Source organism: Trachemys scripta, chromosome 1 (genome assembly GCF_013100865.1).
Source record: "Trachemys scripta elegans isolate TJP31775 chromosome 1, CAS_Tse_1.0, whole genome shotgun sequence".
Lineage (NCBI taxonomy): Eukaryota > Metazoa > Chordata > Testudines > Emydidae > Trachemys > Trachemys scripta.
The window spans coordinates 96217542-96239424 of NC_048298.1; the positions used below are offsets into that span (position 1 = coordinate 96217542).

Genomic DNA, 21883 nt, shown 5'->3' on the forward strand with positions numbered 1-21883 from the left:
GGTGAGATGCCCCAGTAGGAATGTAATTGATTAGAGCATGACTCACTCAAGCATAAAAGTGAAATGTAAGCGTGCAATATATCAGCAGTAACCATCCTTAAAGGGTGCATCCTATACAAAAGGTAGCTCTCATTGAACTAGTGCAAATATATAGATATATAGATATAGTACTGTAGCTGCAATAGCATGGGGAGTGACAGCATAGCTTACCTGTGCTGCATACAAACCCACCCGAACCCTATGGATATGTACTCACTGCTGCTGTCTGTGCTACTGTGGCTACATTACTATTTATTCTTGTGCTCTCTCTCACTGAGCTAGTGCAATCATGTGTATTCGAGCTGGGAATTACACCCCTGGCTCACAGTGCAGACAGTCCCCTGCCTTCCCTCCCCTGGCTGCCAAACCACTAGCCTCCTCTGTTTGTTTAAACCCCACCCAAAACTTACAGAGATAGGAGCTTTTTTTCCTCCCTGAGGTCTGCTATGTTGCAACAAGACCTCCATGCGGGTGCTGGAAAGAAGGGAGCCACTAACATTTATGTCTACTTTCTAAACGAACAGAGCTTTTGTTTACTTCTCTCAAAAAGCCAAGCAAAGTAAAGCACAATGAACTTCAACAAATGTACAAAAAATAAATTATGTTTAAATATGAACCAAAGGGAGCGTTTGTGTGGGTACCAAAAAAAAGGGATTGCTGGTACTAATGTATTTCCATTTACTTCACAGCAAACTTTCCACTCCTTCCTTTCTGCAGGGGCATGGAGCTGATAGAACAGATAGAACACCTTTATGTAAAGGCTGCACTGAATCCTCGGGGGAAAAGAGGACTGAGCTCATTGGGAATTTTACATGCTAGGTGTTCCCTGGCTGGGATAATTAGTATTTGAAAGATCCCTTTTGGAGGAATGGGGGGAGAACCACAATCTGTTAGAGATTATGGGTAAATTGGGACAGAGCATGAAAGCCTGGCTCAATTTAGGCACTACTGTGCCTCCATCCATAGAGCGAAGAGCTGGTAAAAGAGACAGCACAGTATGTAGCACAAATGCTGTCCCTCAATGGCTGGTGGCAGAACCCAAGAATAGGTTGTACAGACCAGTAATAAAAAACAAAAAACAAATAAAAAACAAAAAATAAAAACATTGGTTTTGCTTTTGTTTGTTTGTATTCTTCCCCTTCTGTCCCCCACAAATAAACTGTCTGTACAAAATGTTGAGACACATTACTTCTCAATGCATTGAGAAATACAGCTCTACCCCGATATAACACGAATTCGGATATAACTCGGTAAAGCAGTGCTTCGGGGGGCGGGGCTGCGCACATCGGTGGATCAAAGCAAGTTCGATATAACGCGGTTTCACCTATAACGCGGTAAGATTTTTTGGCTCCCGAGGACAGCATTATATTGAGGTAGAGGTGTACATCACAGATGTTACCTTAAAAAAAAAAAAAAAAAAAAAAAAGCTCTATTCCCAGAATTGCAATCTCCTTCCTCAGCCCATTTGAAGGAATTGGTACTAAATTTGCCCTGTAATATACCAGTCATCAGGGACCTCTACAGTTCTCTAGGAGCAACTGACAATATGTAGATGGCAACGGTTCTTAGTACTAGAAGAATTATCTGCAGACATCTGAGTTGAAGTCATCTTTGTCCACATTTTTTTATTATAGCCTTCATAGGGCAGAAGGCAATAACCAGGGCTGTAAAATTGTTTCCATTACAACCACGTATATTCTGACATTTGGACTGATAAAACATTACGTATCTTCAATGTGAGTAATAGTAGAATTATTAATATGCACATCTTGCTTTCCATATCCATATACACACAGAGAGAGACACTAATTATATATCTAAAAAATGCAGTTGAATTAGTAGTAGAAAAACCTTGAGTGCTGCATTTCTGACTAAGTTCTGTGTTTGTACAGCACCTAGCAAAACAGGGTCCTGGTCCATGACTGGGACTCCTGGGTGCTACTGTGCAATAAATAAATAAATAAATAATAGGTCTTATTCATCTCTATTTTCAGAGTCTTTGATCCTTTATAGCATTATGCTAGCCACATATGGAACATTAATAATGCAGGGTATTGAATTATAATCTTAAATACCACACCATTGTCTTAAATTTGAAATTATTTCTGTACTGCAATGTGCACATACAATCAGAAGACCTTGTAATCATAACTGTACTTGCAACCTAAGTACAGGTAACACCCCCATCCCTGCATTATGCTACATGCATCATACTGTACATTCTCTGGACAAAGTGTGTTCCCACCACTTGAGTGAAGTCCGTCTTACCTACTATTGAGTGCACCGGCACATTAACAAGAACACTCATTCTGTCCATGAAATATATTTTTCAGTATAGTACATTTAATAAGCACTATCCTGTAGAAATGTTGACATTGAGATTTTAATAATCTACACATTGCCAGTTATATTACATTATTAATTTAATTCCTAAATTGAGAGATCTGGTCAATTTATCCCTGCTTCTCATCCCTTCTCACCCATGACATTACTATGTTTCTGACTGAGGACTTCCTTCAAAGCCTGTCAATACAGCTTCCTCAAATCAGCAGAGCGTCAGTGCTGAGCAATCCAAGTCCCACCTTCCCTCTAGGGAGGCAGCATGCTCTCTCAGTACTCCCAGTTCTTGACACCACAGGGAGTGAGTGGACATTGGTCCATCCATAGGGCTATGCAAAGCCAGTAGGGGGGAGAGAGAACTTTTTAAAGCGCAAAACAAGCAACAGAAGTTTGAAGTACTTGTCAGCATTTGTGTAAAAACAAAAATATATGCAAACAAATTAAATAAATTACATGAATATCCTGTAAGTTTCATTTTATACAGCTAATCTACAAGCATATGTAACAATCTTTTACAGCTAGGTATCACCTCCACTTAAACAAAAAAAACCCCAAGTGTACACAAGTTTTTCATAAAGACTCAGGGTGTTTGCCGATATTTCAGTGTACAAAGTAACATACAGCCAAGTCATGTGCCAACTTTTAAAATGTACTTTTATCTCACTGCTTATTCTTTGGAGTCAGGTGTTTTGTAATAACAAACCGAAACAAAGGCTTTTTTTATTGCTAAAGATATTCAATGGCTTTTGTGTTCCTAGCGTCAGCAGTAACGTCAGAGGATTGTATCCAAGGAGCTAAATGTGCAAGACCTAGGGTCAAAGCAGCTGAATACACCAACCTCAGAAAACACAGACAATGAATTGCAAATGACACTCAAAACAAAACGAGAAAAAAAACCTTCACACAGAAAACTACAAAAGAACTCCACAGATACTGAATTGGCTTTCTGTACACACTGATCCTGCTTAACTGTGTGTGGTAACTAACCAAACGTTCTGAGACTAATAGTCATAAAATAGAGAGTCTTGGGGGGGAAAAAAAACTTGTAAAGGAAAAAAATTGCCTCTACTTTTTCTTTTTTAAGGTGGTAATGCATCTCTTGCTATTTTAATTTACAAGTATTTTGACACAATAAAGTTGACCATTAGGTACAAGGCAGCTATTCTTCCATTAATTCTCATAGAAGATTTTCACAAAAGGTGTACTGTTTCAATTTAGGAGTCACATCACAAAACAAATGATTTTGTAAACCTAACATAAAAGATCATTTTTTCATGACACATCGGGTTCTTTTACTGTAATCTCAACTTGTCACAAACACAAGACATAAAACTGACACGTACAGCTGAAGCCTGAACAGGGCAGACTGAACTGATGTCCTGCCGTTCAGGTTTTCAATGGGACTTGCTGTGGCTTGACAAAACAGCACATTAGTTAGGCGCGCAAGTTAATAAGAAAATGTTAATGATGGTTTAGCTGCTTATCAAATGGCAAAACTAGAACTACCTAACATAAGATGGCAGTTAAAGGAAACCATACCAACGATTATTAATTTAAAATTAATTAAAAATCCAGGCTTAGAAAATTAACTTCATTTCTTGTTTCATTGAGATGACACCATAACCGACTCTCCCAAAATAAAGCCAAAATATAAAATATTGTGAAGTGAGAGGTCACTGAGGAAGTACTCTCCCTTACCAGAAAAGACAGAAATTCTTAGTGCCATGGTACTGAGTCTTAATGAATATATATTAAAAAACGACAGTACTCTAACTATTCAGAGAAAAATCACTTCTCCGTGCTTTCACTCTCTTTGTGCAAACACTTTTTTTCTCTTTTTTGTTTGGAAACCCACAGCACACTGCAGTATAAAAAGAAAGAAAAAACACTCACTGCCAATCTTCCAGCTATGCTGAAAACTTGAAAGTAATGACTGTTACAAAAATAGGAACAATAGTGCTATGGTTTCTTCAAATTTTCTTTTGAAGTATGAAAATCCCAGAAAATTGGACTCCATTTTACTAAGCTATTTCTTAAATAACAAACAAACAAAAACAAATGAAAATTGGAACAAAGTCAATTTCTCCTGGCATATACGCCATTGCTCATAAGAAATGTTCTAATTTCCTCAGAAACATTTTAAAATGATCTAGTAGACAAGCATATTTGTAGTATTTTAGGCTGTGTGATGTTTAAAATTACAACATTCCAATCTTGAAGCAGAAAAACCTTACCCATTGCTTGCTTCCCCATAGCACACTGGTAAGTGTTTCTTGGGGACTGGTTATGGTGAGGATATGGAATAAGCCCAGCACAGACGCCAAGAAGTGTGAAAGGTTCAATCTCCAAGTGTGTTGTATCTCTTAAAAAGAAAACACACATTCTGGTTAGAATACACCTGTAGACAGCAGAATGGCACAATTTTACTGAATTCATTTTAGTAAAGTCGGATAAATTATTTCAATTTAATTTGTTACCATTCAGAAAAATTTAAGTGAGTAAAACCTAAAAGCCTCAATGACAAATTCCAATATATTTTTATTCTAAATTTTAATTTGGGCTTTCATTGGGTCCAAACACAGAGAGGTAGAAAGGACAGGAAGGGTACAAATTTACATGGGCAAATAGAAGAAAAAAAAAGTAAGAGTAAACACACTGACCATAGTATCCAAGATATAAATAGATGTTATTTTATATACCAGTGGTGCTTAATATAAGCTACAAAATAAAAAGGGAGGTCACACAAGAATGTCTGGAAAGAGAGTGTTAGAAAAATATTTCTCTGGAATTTTTTTACACTTCTGATTACATGTTCCAACAAGCTAAAAGTCTATCATGACAGATGGAAATTCAGACTCAATCATTCGCGCGGGGGGGGGGGGGGGGGGAAGAAGAGGGACAAAACAAAAAGGCAGTTTTAGTATATTGTAACAGACTTCAGAAAATTAACTGGACAATAAATATTTATGTTATAAGAACATAAGAATGGCCAAATTGGGTCAGACCAATCTTTCATCTAGCCCAGAATATGGTCTTCTGACAGTCACCAGTGCCAGATACTGCAGAGGGAATTAACAGAGGGCGGCAATTATTGAGTGATCCATCTCCTATTGTCCAGTCCCAGCTTTTGGCAGTCAAGGTTTAGAGAGAGGAACAGAGCACAGGGTTGTGTCCCTGACCATCTTGGATAATAGTCATTGATAGACGTATCCTCTATGAATTTACCTAATTCTGTCTTCACAACATCCTTTGATAATGAGTTCCACAGGTTTACTATGCACTGTGTGACTAAGTACTTCATGTTTGTTTTACACCTGCTGCCTATTAATTTCATTCGGTAACCCCTGGTTCTTGTTATGTTAATGGGAAAATAACACTTCGCTATTCACTTTCTCCACCCATTCATGATTTTATACACCTCTATCATATCTCCCCTTAGTCAACTTTTTTCTAAGATGAACAGTCAGTCTTTTTAATCTCTCTTTATATGGAAGCTGTTCCATACCCCTAATAATTTTTGTTGCCCTTCAGTATACCTTTTCCAATTCTAATACATCTTTTTTGAGGTGGGACAAACAAAATTGCACGCAGCATTCAAGGTGTGGGCATACCATGGATTTATATCATGGCATTATGATATTTTCTGTTTTATTATCTATCCCTTTCCTAGTGGTTCCTAACTTTGTTAATTTTTTGAACTGCTGCTGCACATTGAGCAGATGTTGTCAGAACTGTCCACAAGGATTCCAAGATCTCTTTCTTGAGTGCTAACAGCTAATTTAGACCCTATCATTTTGTATTTATAGTTGGGATTATTTTTCCCAATGTGCATTATTTTGCAATTATCCACATTTAATTTCATCTGCCATTCCGTTGCCCAGTCATCCAGTTTTGTGAGAGCTCTTCTTGGCTCTTCACAGTCTGCTTTGGACTTAACTAACCGGAGTTATTTTGTACTGTCTGCAAATTTTGCCATGTCACTCTTGACCCCTTTTTCCAGATCATTTATGAATATGTTGAACAGCACAGGTCCCAGTACAGATGCATGGGGGACCCTACTATTTACCTCTTTCCATTGTGAAACCCTGACCATTTATTCCTACCCTTTCCCCTCCCCCTCAACTTTTAAACCAGTTACTGATCCATGAGATGACTTTTCCTTTTATCCCATGACTGCTTACTTTGCTTAAGAGCCTTGTGTGTGGGACAATGTCAAAAGCTCTCTGAAAGTTCAAGTATACTATATCCACTAATCAACCTTGTCCACATGCTTGATGACACCCTCAAAAAATTCTAATAGATTTGTAAATGGAAATCAATCTCCAAGCTCACCAAAGTCATATTGACTCTTCCCCAACATATGTTCATCTAAGTGTCTGTTCTTTACTATAGTTTCAACCAATTTTCCTGGTACTGAAATTAGGCTTACCAGCCTGTAATTGCCAGGATTGCCTCTGAAACCTTTTTTAAAAATCAGCATTGCATTAGCTATGCAGTCATCTGGTAAAGAGGCTGATTTAAATAATAGGTTACATAGCAACCTGCTTTGGGAGGTTGTGGAAGCTTCTTACTAAAGGTTTTCAAAAGGTGGCTGGATAGCCATCTGTCTTGGATGGTTTAGACACAACAAATCCTGTATCTTGGCAGAGGGTTAGACTAGATGACTCTTGCAGTACTTTCAAACCCTATGATTCTAGCACAGTTAGTAGTTCTACAATTCCATATTTGAGTTCCTTCAGAACTCTTGGGTGAATACCATCTGGTCCTGGTGGTTTATTACTGTTTAATTTATCAGTTTGTTCCAAAACCTTCTCCAACACCTCAATCTGGTACAGTGCCTCAGATTTGTCACTTAAAAAAAAAAAAAAAAAAAAAGGCAAAGGCAAAGGCTCAGGTGTGGGAATCTCCCTCAGATCATCTGCAGTGAAGACAGATGCAAAGAATTTATTTAGCTTCTCTGCAACAGTCTTGTCTTCCTTAGCACTCCTTTAGCAACTTGATCGACCAGTGACCCCACGGATTGTTTGGCAGGCTTCCTGCTTCTGTTGTACTTAATTTTTGCTCGTAGTTTTAATTTCTTTTGCTAGTTGCTCTTCAAATTCTTTGCTGACTTGCCTAATTATGTTCTTACACTTGATTTCCCAGAATTTATGCTCCTTTCCTGTTTTCCACAGTAGGCTCTTACTTCCAGTTTTTAAAGGATCCCTTTTTGCCTCTAACCACCTCTTTTACTCTGCTGTTCAGCCATGGTGCATTTCTTTGGTCCTCATACTGTTGTGTTGTTTTTTTTAATTATTTGGTGTATACATTTAGTTTGAACTCCTATTATGGTGTTTTTAAATAGTTTCCATGCAGCTTGCAGGCATTTCACTCTTGTGACGGTTCCTTTTAATTTCCATTTAACTAGCTTCCTCATTTTTGTGTAGTTCCCCTTTTTAAAAGTTAAATGCTACTGTGGTGGGTTTCTTTGGTATTTTCCTCCCTACAAGGATGATAAACTTAATTATTTTATGGTCACTATTATTGAGCAGTTCAGCTGTATTCACCTTTTGGACCAGATCCTGTGACATTTAGGATTAAATCAAGAATTGCCTCTCCCCTAGTGGGTTCCAGGATTAGCTGCTCCAAGAAGCAGTCAATGGTGTCTAGAAATTTTATCTCTGCACCCTGTCCTGAGGTAACATGTATCCAGTCAATACGGCAATAGTTAAAATCCCCCATGGTTACTGGGCTTTCTGTTTTTGTAGTCGGTCTCATCTCCCAGAGTATTTCACAATCATCGTCCTGGCCAGGTGGTTGGTAGTATATTCCTTTTGCTATACTCTTATTAATCAAGCATTGAATTTCTATCCATAGAGATTCTATGCTACAGTTTGATTTCAGATTTTTATTATATTTGACTGATTTTTTCCCCACACACATGGTGTCACTCCCCCCACCAGCATGACCTATTCTGTCATTCTTATATATTGTGTACCCCAGTATTACTGTGTCTCATCATTCCATCAAGTTACTGTGATGTTTATTATACCAATAGCCTCACATAATACCAGGCACTCAAGTTCACCCATCTTAGTATTTAGACTTCTAGCTTTTTTATACAAGCGCTTATAAAAATTGTCAATTGTCTACCTTCATGTGATATAATTGAATGGGATTCTTTCATTTGACTGTTCCTTTTCAGTTCCTACCTATACTTTACCAACTTCTACTCTCTTGTCTTTATTAGGATATAGAGCAGGGGTTGGCAACCTACAGCACACGTGCCAAAGGTGGCACGAGAGCCGATTTTTTATGTCACGCGACGGCGGGCTGAGCTGCTCAGCCCACCGCCGCTCTGGGGTTCCAGCTGCTGCCCCGTTGCCAGCCGGGGTCCCGGCCGCCGGCCCCACTCGGCGCCCCAGGCTGGCAGCGGGCGCTGAGTGGGGCCAGTGGCTGAGACAGGAGCCGGCAGTCAGAACCTCAGAGTGATGGCAGGCTGAGCCGCTCAGCCCGCTGCCAGCCTGGGGTTCCATTCACTCAGCCGGAACCCCTGTACCACTAACTAAAAAGAGGTGACTGTGTGACATCAGACAGGAGAAATGGCAATGGGATACCTCAGGTCTCTTGATCGGATACTTTGATTATTCATCACACATTAAATTGTATTTGTTGTACCAATATAAAGGACATTCTTAGCCATGTAAAGAGATTTAGGGATAATTGTAAATAAATTGCATACTAGTTCCCAGAATGATGCTAAAACTGACAGATTTACTTCATCATTTATATTCAGAAACAACTATTGTATGGCCAGGTGTTATAGCAAAATTACCAGATATATTTAGATCAAGTTTAGATGTGTTCATGGATAATGTAATAATCTTCCATACTTATAACAGGTAATTTGAACTAGATGACCAACTAGGGTCTCTTACCATTATTATGGGAGAGAGTTATCTGTGATTCCATGCAGATTGCCAGGGATGTTCTAGGGTGCAGTCTATTCAGGTGCCTTGTAGTTACTCTTTTCAGCTACAGTATGATTTGAAGGCAATTAACTTTGCCATAAGTGGCAATATGTTCTGTTTGTCCTGATCTTTGCTGATGCACTCAGGAAATCAGCCAAAAGCACCCCAGAGCAACTTGTTAAAGTGAAAGGGCACAAGCAACAGCAATGCAATTAATTGATGGAATGACTGTTTCATTTGGCAAAGGTGGAAGATACCAGCTCCCCTGAAATCAACGTGAGTCTCTCCACTGACTTCAGTGGAGGTTGGATCAGGCCGTAGGACTTTTGAGGTATGTCTACACTGCAATGTATAATTGAAAATGACTATTTATATCATCGTTGCTACCACAGTTATACAATTGCAACAAATCTTATACAAAGTAGGTCATGTAAGGTACAACTTTTCCATTGATAATCTGCTAAGTATGATAATCTTGTTTATATGCATGTATCATCTTTGTATCTGACTTTATGAATATTTGCTATGTATTTGTATCTCAAATGTGTTTTGTTCTTGGTTGACACCCACAAGGTAGTTTTACATCCCGTCTAGCCAGCCCAGTGTTGACGAACCATTCAACTGTGGATGGACCATTCAGGTGGTGACAGGCCATTAAAGGAAGATCAGCTCTTCAATGAGTCTTCCTGCAAATGCCTAAAACAGCAAGGAGGCCAATGGTCACCCCTGTGATTTATCAAAACATGTAAGGGCATGTGATGTGGAAATGTGATCTAGGCCTCCATCTTTGTCAGTAACTTTCCATACACAGGGGCTGTGGGCTTTGTTTGGAACAGTAAATTTCCATGCACATGGCAGAGGATATAAGAGACACCTGAGACATCTCCATTTTGCCTTTTTCCTGCTCCAATTCGCTGGACTGTGGTTTTACAATTAAAAGGAGTATTTTTAACTATGTCCAGAGGATCTCCCACTCTTTTGGAAGTTACTAGAGCAACTTTTGCTAGAGCAACTTTTGCAAACCAACAGTTTTCCATCACTGCTACAAACCTGATATAAGGACTTTGCAATCACTTGTATGTATATATGATCTATTAACCATTTATAACTATTCTTTTCTTTTATTAATAAATCTTTAGTTAGTGTGGATTGGCTGACAGCATGATATTTGGGTAAGATCTGAGATACATATTGACCTGGTGGTAAGTGTCTGACTGATCCTTTGGGATTAGAAGAACCTCACATTGGTGAATTGGGTTTTCAATAACCTCTTTCTATATTAGACCTGATTGTCAGGATGGGAGCCAAGGCCTGGAATGCCTAGCGGGAACTGTGTTTGGTTAACCAGTGTGGTGCTGCAGAAGCTCTTTTGTTACTGGTGTGGTAAATCTAATTAAAAAATAAACCACCAGTTATTGGGTACTGTCTGCCCTGTTTCTTGCAGCTTGCCCGGAGCGTGGCAGTCAGTGTGATCCATTCCAGACCCCCCCAGTCACAGTACAGACTCCGGGACATGGTTACTTTGACGTAGGTCTGTGCAGTGCCGTGTGGATGCCAGAGCCGAAGGTTCGAGCATGCGTCAGAAAATTCTTAACCTCGGGTTAAAATACAACATAGATGCTCAAGCTCAAGGTTCCCTAACATGGGTCCACTGACTAGAGTCCCACTAACCCTGGGCTTACATTGCAGTGTAGACATACCCTTAAAGAACTGTAAAAATCATGCAGCGTATATGACAAAGATGTTTCAGAGAGGTAACCTGGGATACATTAGACCTGACTTTTGAGTCAATAGGATATTCTCAGCTCAATAAAAGCCTGAGAAAGTATGAATTAGTAGTCTGGAAAGAAGCTTTGTTTTAATTTTTAGTGCTCTTTGGCCACAAATAGGTAGTCACGGTCTAGAAACTCTGAAGTACAGAAACAAGGTACCTGGCTTTAGATGTGGATGGATTTAAAAAAAAACACCCAAATCCCTCTTAAAAGCTCTCTAAAGACATTCTAGAGTAGACTAGCATAACAGGATGCACAATGGTGTGGTATAAAAGTTTTATCAGGAGCAGTTTGGATGACCTGCATAACTCTCTAATGGTTTGGCCAATTAGGAGTATAAGAGATCATGAAAAACTCACACTGATAAAAATCACATATTCCATGTTTTTGTGGGTTAGAGTTTATAACCTCAATTCCTCACAAAAAAATCAAACACTAAATTCACTTATTTGTGACTATCCCATAGATGATTTAGGATTGGTGTAATCACAAATTGCTTCCTAAGCTTCTATTATCTCCTACTTGTACATTGTTATGAACATAAGCAAGAGCTTGGTGTGGAAACAGCAACATTACAACATAGTTAGGGCCCTACCAAATTCATGGTCCATTTTGGTCAATTTCATAGTCATAGAATTTAAAAAATAGTAAATTTCACGATTTCAGCTATTTAAATCTGAAATTTCACAGTGTTGTAATTGTAGGGGTCCTGACCCAAAAAGGAGTTGTGGGGGGCGGGGGTCGCAAGATTATTGTAGAGGGGTTTGTGGTGTTTCTACCCTTAGTTCTGCGCTGCTGCTGGTGGTGGCGCTGCCTTCAGAGCTGGGCAACTGGAGAGTGGCAGCTGCTGGCCGGGAGCCCAGCTCTGAAGGCAGAGCCCAGCTCTGAAGGCAGAGCCACTGCCAGCAGGAGCAGCACAGAAGTAAGGATGGCCTGGTATGGTATTGCCAATCTTACCTATGCAGTGCTGCCTGCAGAGCTGGGCCCTCAGTCAGCAGCTGCCACTCTCTGGCCGCCAGCTCTGAAGGCAGCAGCGCAGAAATAAGGGTGGCATGGTATGGTATTGTCACCCTCACTTCTGCGCTGCTGCTGGCAGGGTGCTGCTTTCAGAGCTGGGTGCCCGGCCAACAGTCGCCACTCTCCAGTCACCGAGCTCTGAAAGCCGCACAAAAGTATGGGTGGCAACATCGCAACCCCTCTAAAATAGCCTTCTGACCCCCATGCAACTCCCTTTTGGGCAGGACCCCCAATTTGAGAAACACTGGTTTCCCCCATCAAATTTGCATAGTATAGGGTAAAAGCACACAAAAGACCAGATTTCACGGGGAGAGACCAGATTTCATGGTCCATGACATGTTTTTCATGGTCATGAGTTTGGTAGGGCCCTAAACATAGTTAATCAACTTACATTTCAGAGAACAGAAAGAAAGGCTATAATATACATATTTTTACTGTACCAGTATTTAGTCTGAATGTACACTTACTTAGTAATTGTATGTTCATACAGTGCAATGTTGCAGTCATTTTCCTCATTCACGTCCAAATATTCAACTAGGCCTTCATGCAAAAAATCTTCAAAATTCCTGTAATTGCCAAAAAAAGGTACACAATGAGAAACATTTTATTCATATGCAAAAATAAAAAGTTATTAAAAGGAACTGACTTTTGTAAGGAAAGCAAACTAAACAAGTTGTCCTTATCTGCACTGAGTTACACAGATCTGAGAGAATTCTCTCTAAATATTTGAAGCAGAAAAAAAAAAAAAAAAAAAAACAATCTTACTTACCTGTTTGCTTCAGGGGGATTTTTTTTTTTTTTAAAATAGCTTTAATATTTTCATCATCATAAAGGTAAGTATATTTTGTGGATGGACTAACAAATTTCCATGATGATTTTGCAAGATTGATTAGAAACTGAACTGGGATGCTTATATTATACACCTTCTCTCTCAGACACGTGTGCACACACTCTTTCGAGAGTGATTAGTGATTTTTAATGCCTCAATTTCTGAGAGCCGAAGCTGACACTCCTGATTAAAGGTGCCTGATTTTCAGATGGCGGGTTCTCAGCATTTACCGAAAGACTCTCTAAGGGGTCTCAAATCAGGCACCAGAAGTAAGTAGTTGCTTTTAAAAATGTAGGTTATACATTTATTCTAATAACCACATATCACAATCTCAAATCAATAGCAGAATAAGAGTCATGACTTTTTTGTATTTGATTTAAAAAGCAGAACATATCTGCTATTCTGATTCTTCATTTACATGCGAGAGCAGACTTCTCCCGTAAACATCTAACCAGCATTGCAATACCACAACAGAGCTCTTAATTCAGTCAGGGCATATTGTTATTACATTTACAGATTGAGAGGAGTGGGGGACAGACAGTCCCATCGAGTGATTTACCTGTATCCCTGAACAAGTTCTTCCATATGCTTGTCTGTAACTGCAGGTTTTTGCTTCTTTACAATTATGTAGGGTCTAAATTGGAAAAAGCAATGTTGGAGTGAATATACACAGAGTTAATATAAATATAAATTAAAGTAAGGTAACATCAATGCATACGATAGCTGGTTTGTAAATCCACTTTTGGAAATCAAGTGCAGACGTAGAAGTACACATCTTCTTAAACATGGTACTCATTTAAAATAAGTAGAAGTGTAACTAGATTTTTCTCTGCCATTTAGTTGATGTATTTATGCAGATATAATTAGCCAGGCCATTAAACTTGGATTGTTTTAAATATGAGTTTTATATTACCAGTTCAAGAAATCTATGTATCATATACAACTTCCCCTCAAAGTATAAACAAATGTTACTTTTAAAAGATACATATGACATATTAAAATAAAGTTTAGAACTACATTTTAAGTAGATTCATTTAACCTACAAAATTATTAAGTTGGTTGCTTTGAAATATTTAAATTTTCTCAACAGTACCAGGCTAAAAATAGTTGTAAACTCCTTGAGATGGGGTGTTTACATTTCAGTATTTTGTTCAGTGCTGAGCACAATCAATGCTCAACAAATATATATTTAAGTTTGAATAGGACACATCTTGCTACTAACCGTTACCTAAAATGATATAAAATATAAAGAGCATTCACTACGTGCTGCAGTAGATTAATCTATAACTTTTAGCAGCACATGAATCTCTGGAAGCTTCACCACCACGAGGAAACACTGACACAAAGAATGGCATGCAAGATCAAAACGTCAAGGGCTGTTGCTATTTGGACAAGTTGCTCTTACAGAGTGCAGCAAATAAGTACAAGATACTTGTGTAGTCTGCTCTGAAGTCCAAATAACTGTTTGAAGGCTAATGAGCACTTTTAAATGGTTAAGAGGAGGATCTGAACAATTGCGAAGGAAAAAAACCTCACAGGAAAGCGAACTGGGTAAGTTTTCTTGGAAATCCACATTATTTCACTCAATGTTGCCTTTTTTTAGTTGGAACACAGATCAGATGTTTTGCCGGACCGCCAGACCTGAAGTTTGATTTGTACTTGTAGTGTTTGAATTGGAGAGTTAATTTCTCTGCCTTTGAGTTCATTCCTGTCTGTGGATATTACTCAACCATCCCTGCCAGGTCTGATTGCTGGCTCACAAATATACTGACGATGGAACGATTTTTGAGGCTTTGGAAAGCCTCAAATTGCATCAACCACCATGTTTGGTTTTTAAAAGAAAGTTAACATTACTAGACAAGGTGATTGCCACTTTTAGGGATGAGTACTGCTGCTGATTGACTTACCTATGAACTGTGCACACAGTTAGCCCAAGATAAACCATGCTTGTATTATTACCTCATCCTCTCTCTGCCCTCCCTTCTTGTTTGCTCACCCCCGCTGTTGTGCCTTGTCTTTTAGACCCTAAACTCTTTGGAGCTGGGAACATCTTGTATTATGTATGGAAGTACCTAGCACAAGGGGGCTCTGATGTGACGGGGTCTTTAGGCACCAACATTGCAGGAATAACATAGTAATTTTAGTTCAAGTACACAGCTATTTACAGTCTCGAAACATTGTTACATTTTTGTAAGACGGTCTTGTCTGTGTCTTCCTGCCCCAGCTTGTTTTGGCAACCCACCTCGTTCCCTTCCGTAGCATACTGTTATGTGTCGAATTCAAGTGCTCTCCTTCAAATGCAAATTGTAAGCTTCACGGGGCAGAAACGTTTTTCTTTTATGTTTGTCAAATGGGAACTACAGAAATAAGTCAGAATTGCGTGACATGTTTTCTTCTAATGAAGGCAAATAACTACATCCCTTTGACATCTTTACCTAGCCCAAAGGGGATCTAATTGTAACTAGTTCTTTTGAAAGAAGTCGAGTAAAGCCCTGATCCTGCAATGTGATGCTGAAGACAACAGGGTGCCTTGTGGGTACTTACGCACATCTTGCTGCAGGACTGTAACCTATGCGTTTCTTATAAAAACAGAAAAGAAAAAAAGAAAAGTGCCAGTATTTCAAATATACCCATACCAAAGTTGCTAACGTTTTATTTCCTTGTGTGGTAGGAGGGACATTTTTACTTTGTTTTCACTTCTGTTCAGAGTCATCTATTCGAGCAGCAGCTTGTTTTTTAAACTTTATTTACTCAATTGCACATTTATCCTACATTAAGGCTGAGACTTTCAAAGGAGCCAAGAGATCCTCAAAGCCCACTGAAACGGAATGGGGATTGGGTGCCTAAAACCCCATAGGCAACTTTGAAAACCTGAGCCTAAAAGACACACAATATGTAATGGATAATTAAGTTAAGTTCTTTAGAAGGATTTTTGGTGAAGTTGTGACAATCAGGGTCCAGATACCCCAAGGGGAGAACAAAAGGTTTAAACCCCCAAAATGAGCCGGTGACCGAAACGATTGCATACTGTATTATTGTAGTATAAAAGTATACGAGTAAGATCTTATGAAAGCTTGTAATGCTCTGAACTCGATAGTCATTAGGAGATATGCATACGGAATGTGGTTATGAATCTATGTATTTATTAATATAGAAAACTGTGCTCATAATCTGTACTAAAACTGTCCTGCTGTAGTTGGAGTAAGCAGTGAAGCAGGGAGAGGATCTCCCCAAGCCAGATGTTTACATGAAACCAGCTTCAAGTAACCATTCATTGTCCAATCCGGGAAGAAACAATGATGGACCACCAGAGTTAATGAGACGACATGGAGACACCCTGGCTATCAAGCCAAGAGGGAATTTTCCCACACTGAATAACCATGAGTCATCGTGGATGGGGAGGGTGTCTTTTTAAAACAGGCTTGGGATTGAAGTTTTTAAATCCAGAATTTGGGGGGGCAGTCTCAAGGCAGGAGGCTGTTCATAAACTCTGGATCCTTCCTATAGCTAGGGGGTATGCTGAGAAAAGGCTAAGGCAACAGGCAACTTATATTAGAAAAGAGATTTTGTCTAATATGGAAGTGTAAAGCCTGCTGTTGCATCTTTATGTTTATTTTCTGTGTTACTTGTACATGTTTGCTCTCCCTTATTAGTTGATCTTTAAATCTGTGGTTTTTCTATTAAACATTTTGTTGATTTTCACCCCAAGCAGGTCTCTGGTGTGGAATATGTATGCCAAAGCAAGCTGGTATCAGGGTGGCTGGTTTCACACCTTTGGGAGTATCAAATCCGAGAGGAACAGTTCAAGTGTCTGGTAATTAAGAACTCAGGGAGGATGAATTTGGGGAGTCTTGGGACTGGAAGGACTGTTGGTGTCATCCTGCAAGGCGTAACGAGGCTGGTAAGAGCCTAGGGGGTAAGACTTTATGCTGTGGGTAGGCTACTGGTTCAGAGACCTGAGCCATAGCTGCACAGCACAGAGGACCCCAAGGTTACAGGGGCAGGGCAGGCAGTGACAGAATCCCTTACCAGTCTGGCTGGTCCCCCAGTCATCACAGAAGTTTACCTGCACAGTCTTCCTCCATCAGAGGAAATGTAGACACATCTGTCAGCAAGATTCGTGGAGATTGAAACAAATTCATTGATATAACCTGCTCGCCGCATTAGCCGAAACGTGTGAACTAGTTTCGGATGGTCTCGAATGACACCCAGGATGTTACCTGTTCAAGAAAACAATCATTTTATGATTAATGTTTTGTATGCTTCAAAATTCTCTTCAGTTCAGAGCTCCTTCCCTTCTTAAACATGACAGGAAATACCTATAAAGGTGAGTCTATGCTGCAGCTGGGAATGAGACTCCCACACCGGGTAGAGACAGACCAGAGTTAGCCTTGCTTGAGCTAACGCACTAAAGATAGCAATGTGGGCATTGCAGCAAGAGCAGTAGCTCTGGCTAGCCATCCTTATAAGCTTGGCTCTAAGAGGGTGGGGAGCTTAGACTCAGGCAGCCAACCTGAGCCACCACCCGGGCTGCAACATCCACACTGTTATCTTTAGCATGCTACCTTGAGCAGAGCTAGCCTGAGTGTCTATCCGGGCTGGGAGGCTCACTCCCCATTGCTTGGTAGACATACCTGAAAAATTTTAGCTTTTCATCAAGAAGCCAAAACATTTTCAAGTCAAAACCCCAAAAATACTTTGGTTTTGTCTAGAAAATGTTAGGTTGTTTTTGTTGGAGGAAAAACAACAACAATTTCTTTCAAGGAACACAGACACCTTCCACAAAAATTTGTTTGTTCAAAAATCTACTTTTCCATAGAAACAGTTTCATTCAAAAATTGCCTACCAATACATTTCTATCAGTTTCTCCACAGCATCTTCAGCAAAAATGATGTGCTCATTCCATTTTCATTTTAATGAATTCCTATTCAGTATGCCTACAAAATTCACCATTTCATGTACAGGTAGGTAAAGCTTCTGAAGACTGGAACTCGAGAGTTCTTTGGCAAGTGAATGTGGGAGGGACTAACCCAGAAATATTTATGATGACTTATAAGAAATTAACACACACCCTCCCTACCCCCCATCCCAATATTTACATTAAGGTAACTGCACACAATAGCACTAGAACTTCCTTTTTAAGACCCAATTCAGCAAATCATTCATATTTAGCAAAGCATTTTAGCATGCATGTTAACTGCTTTGCTGAATAAGGATGGACATAAAGCATTTTGTCATCATCTCTGCAGACAGAGTAAAAATGTACTTTTAAAGACCTAGCAGAATTGAGATCATCATAGAACATAAAAAGAAATGGCGCGGGTACTTGGAATTCAGAGTAGTTTTTTTTTTTTTTTTAAATGAACAAAAAATAGCTAGAGATTGGTAATGGGATAGGGACCCCTTTTTCTTTGTAGGTCACTGGCTTGTATCAGTGGTCTGCAAGTCAAATTTTTAAGCACCGAAAAAAGCAAAATTGTAGATTTAATAGTGACAGTCTTTTGCTTTCACTTAATTGTGTCTTTTCTATTTTTAGGAATGCTACTTATCTCTGCAAAAGACATTGCTACCATATTCCACAGAACCTGTGAACTAGGAAAAGTAAAGGTTGAGTCAGCATTTCTGTTATAAAACCTCATTTATAATCTAGGTGAAGTGCAACATGTGCATGGTTCATTAGCCTTTTTAAAACAAAAACAAACAAACAAACAAAAACAAAAAAAACCCTACTCCTACAGAAAAGCAAAGGAGGTCACTTTACTTCTTGAGCAATCTTTTCTTTTTGTTACCAAAAGAGACCAAATACTGGATGTCTGAAAAGTGGTTATTGAATGACAATGAGCAATTTTATTTCATAACTTTTAATCTGTTAGTATCACAAATGGTGAGACTGATATGATATTAAATGAGGATTTAGACAACAGACTTCAAGTTAATAATGTGTATGCGCATAATATACACATTTTTAAAAAACACATGTCCATCCAATAAGCAAAAAAGAAAGAAGCTGGCCTGTTCTCCTAGGTGAATTTTTGTAACCACCCATGATGGTGTAGGGAGTGCTGAGGGTGGTAGACTAGATGACCTCTTTAGGTCCCTTCCAGCCCTACATTTCCATGATTCTGGGATGGGAGTTCTCCCCAACAAAGATAAAAATATTTTTCAAGAGGATAGTAATGCTAACTTTATCACAAAATAAAAATTAGGAATTCAAACCCTGTATAGCATTACATTCCAGGTAATATCACAATCTGTGTGGAATTTAAAGCGTGTCCGTGTGCACGTTTCAGACAGTACTGTTAGGTACCGTTTAAGAGCCAATATTTAAGGAGGCTTTAACACAGCCTCCAATTTTATGCCAGAAATTTTGCAGCGACAATTAACTGTGGTCATAATTTTTGGGACATAAACAACAACTATAGATGACTAAATGCCATCATTTGGACTATCAACTCTGTCTGTAGGAGCAGCCAAGTAGATGTCAAAACATTTGCACCTGAAATCGGTACATGAAAAACTGCATCTGCACTTGATTATGATCAAAAAAGATGATGAATAGTTTTAAAGCTTTCCCCCCCACTCTATCTGTGTCAAGATTGTGGAAGTTCTCACTTTTTGCCCGGCTAGCTCAGTCGATAAAGCATCTGACTTGCTGTACCCAAACAAAATGTGAGAACTCCGTTTTTCTCCGACAAGATGGAGCAAGACTAATGGGAAGGTACATACCATTAAGGAAGACAAGGAACACATTTGGATATGAAAGTTCTTCTCCACATAGTAAGTTTACATCTTCTACTCCAAGGTTACTGGCTAATTTAATAATCGGGCCATCTTCCATATCAGTAGTAATGTGAGTCATCAGAGCTAGGTTTTTAACCAAACCACAAGCCTAAAAAACAAATATAAACAAGTTATTCCAAAGCACATATACTGATGTTACAAACTGCACTGTTTTTAATATAATTCTGTAAGTATGTACAATGTGTATTACAGCATAAGTGATAGAAATTAGGTTGGATACAAAATAATTCCCTCTAGGAAAAAACGGCTTATAAAAGAATCTGGGAAGAAAAAAAAGTAGAAAGTACATTCTAATCATCACACTGAAATTCCATATTTTAGAATTCAAAAATTGAAGATTTTAAATTTAAAAAGTGTGACTGCAAAGCTGCAGCTATTTTTCAAACTATTACAATGTAGTAGTATTAGAATACAAGATATATGCAACTATTTTAATTCCTATTGAGATCAAATTTAATTTTTTTGAAAGGTGCTAAACTTGTAAGGTATAAAATAGACCTTATTTATCTCTCCATGTAAAAGTTTCTCTGAAATAGAATAATGCATCATTTAAAGAAATACAATAGAAAAATGACTCAGCATTATTAAAGAATTTGAAAATATGTAATATAGGTCTTTAGTATGGCTGAAAACGCATCCGTTCTTTTATCTATATATAAGGCTGTTTTTATGATTTAAGATTAGGGTTTCACTGGTAAAATTAGAATTAACCAATGTGACAATAACTCGTTAGGATGCCAAATGTATGTTTATATTATTCATTGTAAATCAATACCAAATAAAGTTACAGCACTAAAATGGCAGGTTTTAAAGGAATCATAACAAAAGCTGTTTTGTCCATATGAAGGTATCAGACATCCCATATGCCGTAAAGTAAGCTTTAAGAAAATAAACATCTTAAATTATATAACACTTGGACATTTCAGCAAATCACTTCACCTATTTAATGCAAATGGTTCATCCTGCTTATCTTCTAGTGCTGGAAAGTCCAGCGCTCCCATCAGGCATTGTATCAGAACAATTTACTCCGAGTATCAATTGTTTGGTGAGATAGTTTTATGATTTTGTTGCATTAAGAATTTGAAGAAATTTTTCTTCACTAACTACAGCAGTTTCTGTAATAGTCACAAATTATTTACAATAACCTCTTCTCTGAAAGTCTAAGGCTCAGGCTGACATGGCAATCTCACAATAGCAAGACACATTCATTTACAGCATAAAGGGATAAGAGTTTAAGACTCTTTGGACCCTTCAGCCCTGGCTGGTAGAGGGCGCAAGATGAGCTTCCAAAGAGAAGACAGTGCCTGATGTCATTCTGTTGCAAATCCAGATGAAGAGCTCCATATAGAGTCCCATCCAGCTCACCTCAGCCAAAAAGACGTCTGCCGTAACAAGGAATGGGGAGTGCAATGAGAGAGGACTGTGTTGGGGATCAGACGGCACATCCCCATGTGCCTTAGCTCTTCACTTGAAGTGGAGGGACAGACAATAGTGTCTCTGAATATGCCCCCTTCAACCTTTATTTTTTTTTTAAATTAGGATAGTGATACTTAGAGGCAGCAACCAAGATCCAGAGCTCCATTGTGCAATGTGCTGCATGCACATAGCAACAAACAGTCCCTGCTCCACAGAGCTTAACATCTAAATAGGTAAAACAAATAATTATTCTCATTTTACAGACCGGGAACCAACGCACAGAAAGAGTCAATGACTTGCTCCAGGTCTCTCAGAAGGTCCGTGGCAGAGGTGGGGATTGGTGCTTACCTGCAGCTCCAACTTGTGAATTTTAAAAGGGAAAAAGTGACCAATCCCCTGGCGGTAGCCTGCCAAATCTAGGCTGTTAGGTAAGCAGGAAGCTGAGGCTTAGCAAGCTGGGCACTCTGTTCCCTTGCACCCTGCAGCAGGAGCTGGGAGAGGGGGTCAGCGAAGCATCGAAAGCAGTGGGAAAGGGGAAACTCCGATATCTGTCCCCCACTCCAGGAACAAAAGCACCAGCCCCTCCTCCACTGTGGGAAAGAAAGGGGATAGACTTTGGGGAACAGAGAGAGTGAGAATATAGGGAAGAAGGAAAGAATGGAGATGACTTTGTGGATGGGGAAGAAGTAGAGCAGTATAGCAAGAAACCAAACTTCAAG

General features: G+C 39.0%; 1 protein-coding gene across 1 annotated transcript in view; it reads right to left on the reverse strand.

Annotated features, from left to right (window-relative positions):
* The window catches only part of POLR3B (RNA polymerase III subunit B), a 133492-nt gene that overhangs the window by 58456 nt on the left and 53153 nt on the right, over nt 1-21883 (reverse strand). Inside the window, exons 15-19 of the mRNA XM_034778223.1 lie at nt 19674-19836; nt 17014-17167; nt 13507-13581; nt 12586-12684; nt 4614-4741 (exon numbers count right to left, since the gene is read on the reverse strand). Of these exons, the coding sequence (XP_034634114.1) occupies nt 4614-4741; nt 12586-12684; nt 13507-13581; nt 17014-17167; nt 19674-19836 (619 nt within the window). The remainder of the gene's footprint in view (nt 1-4613; nt 4742-12585; nt 12685-13506; nt 13582-17013; nt 17168-19673; nt 19837-21883) is intronic.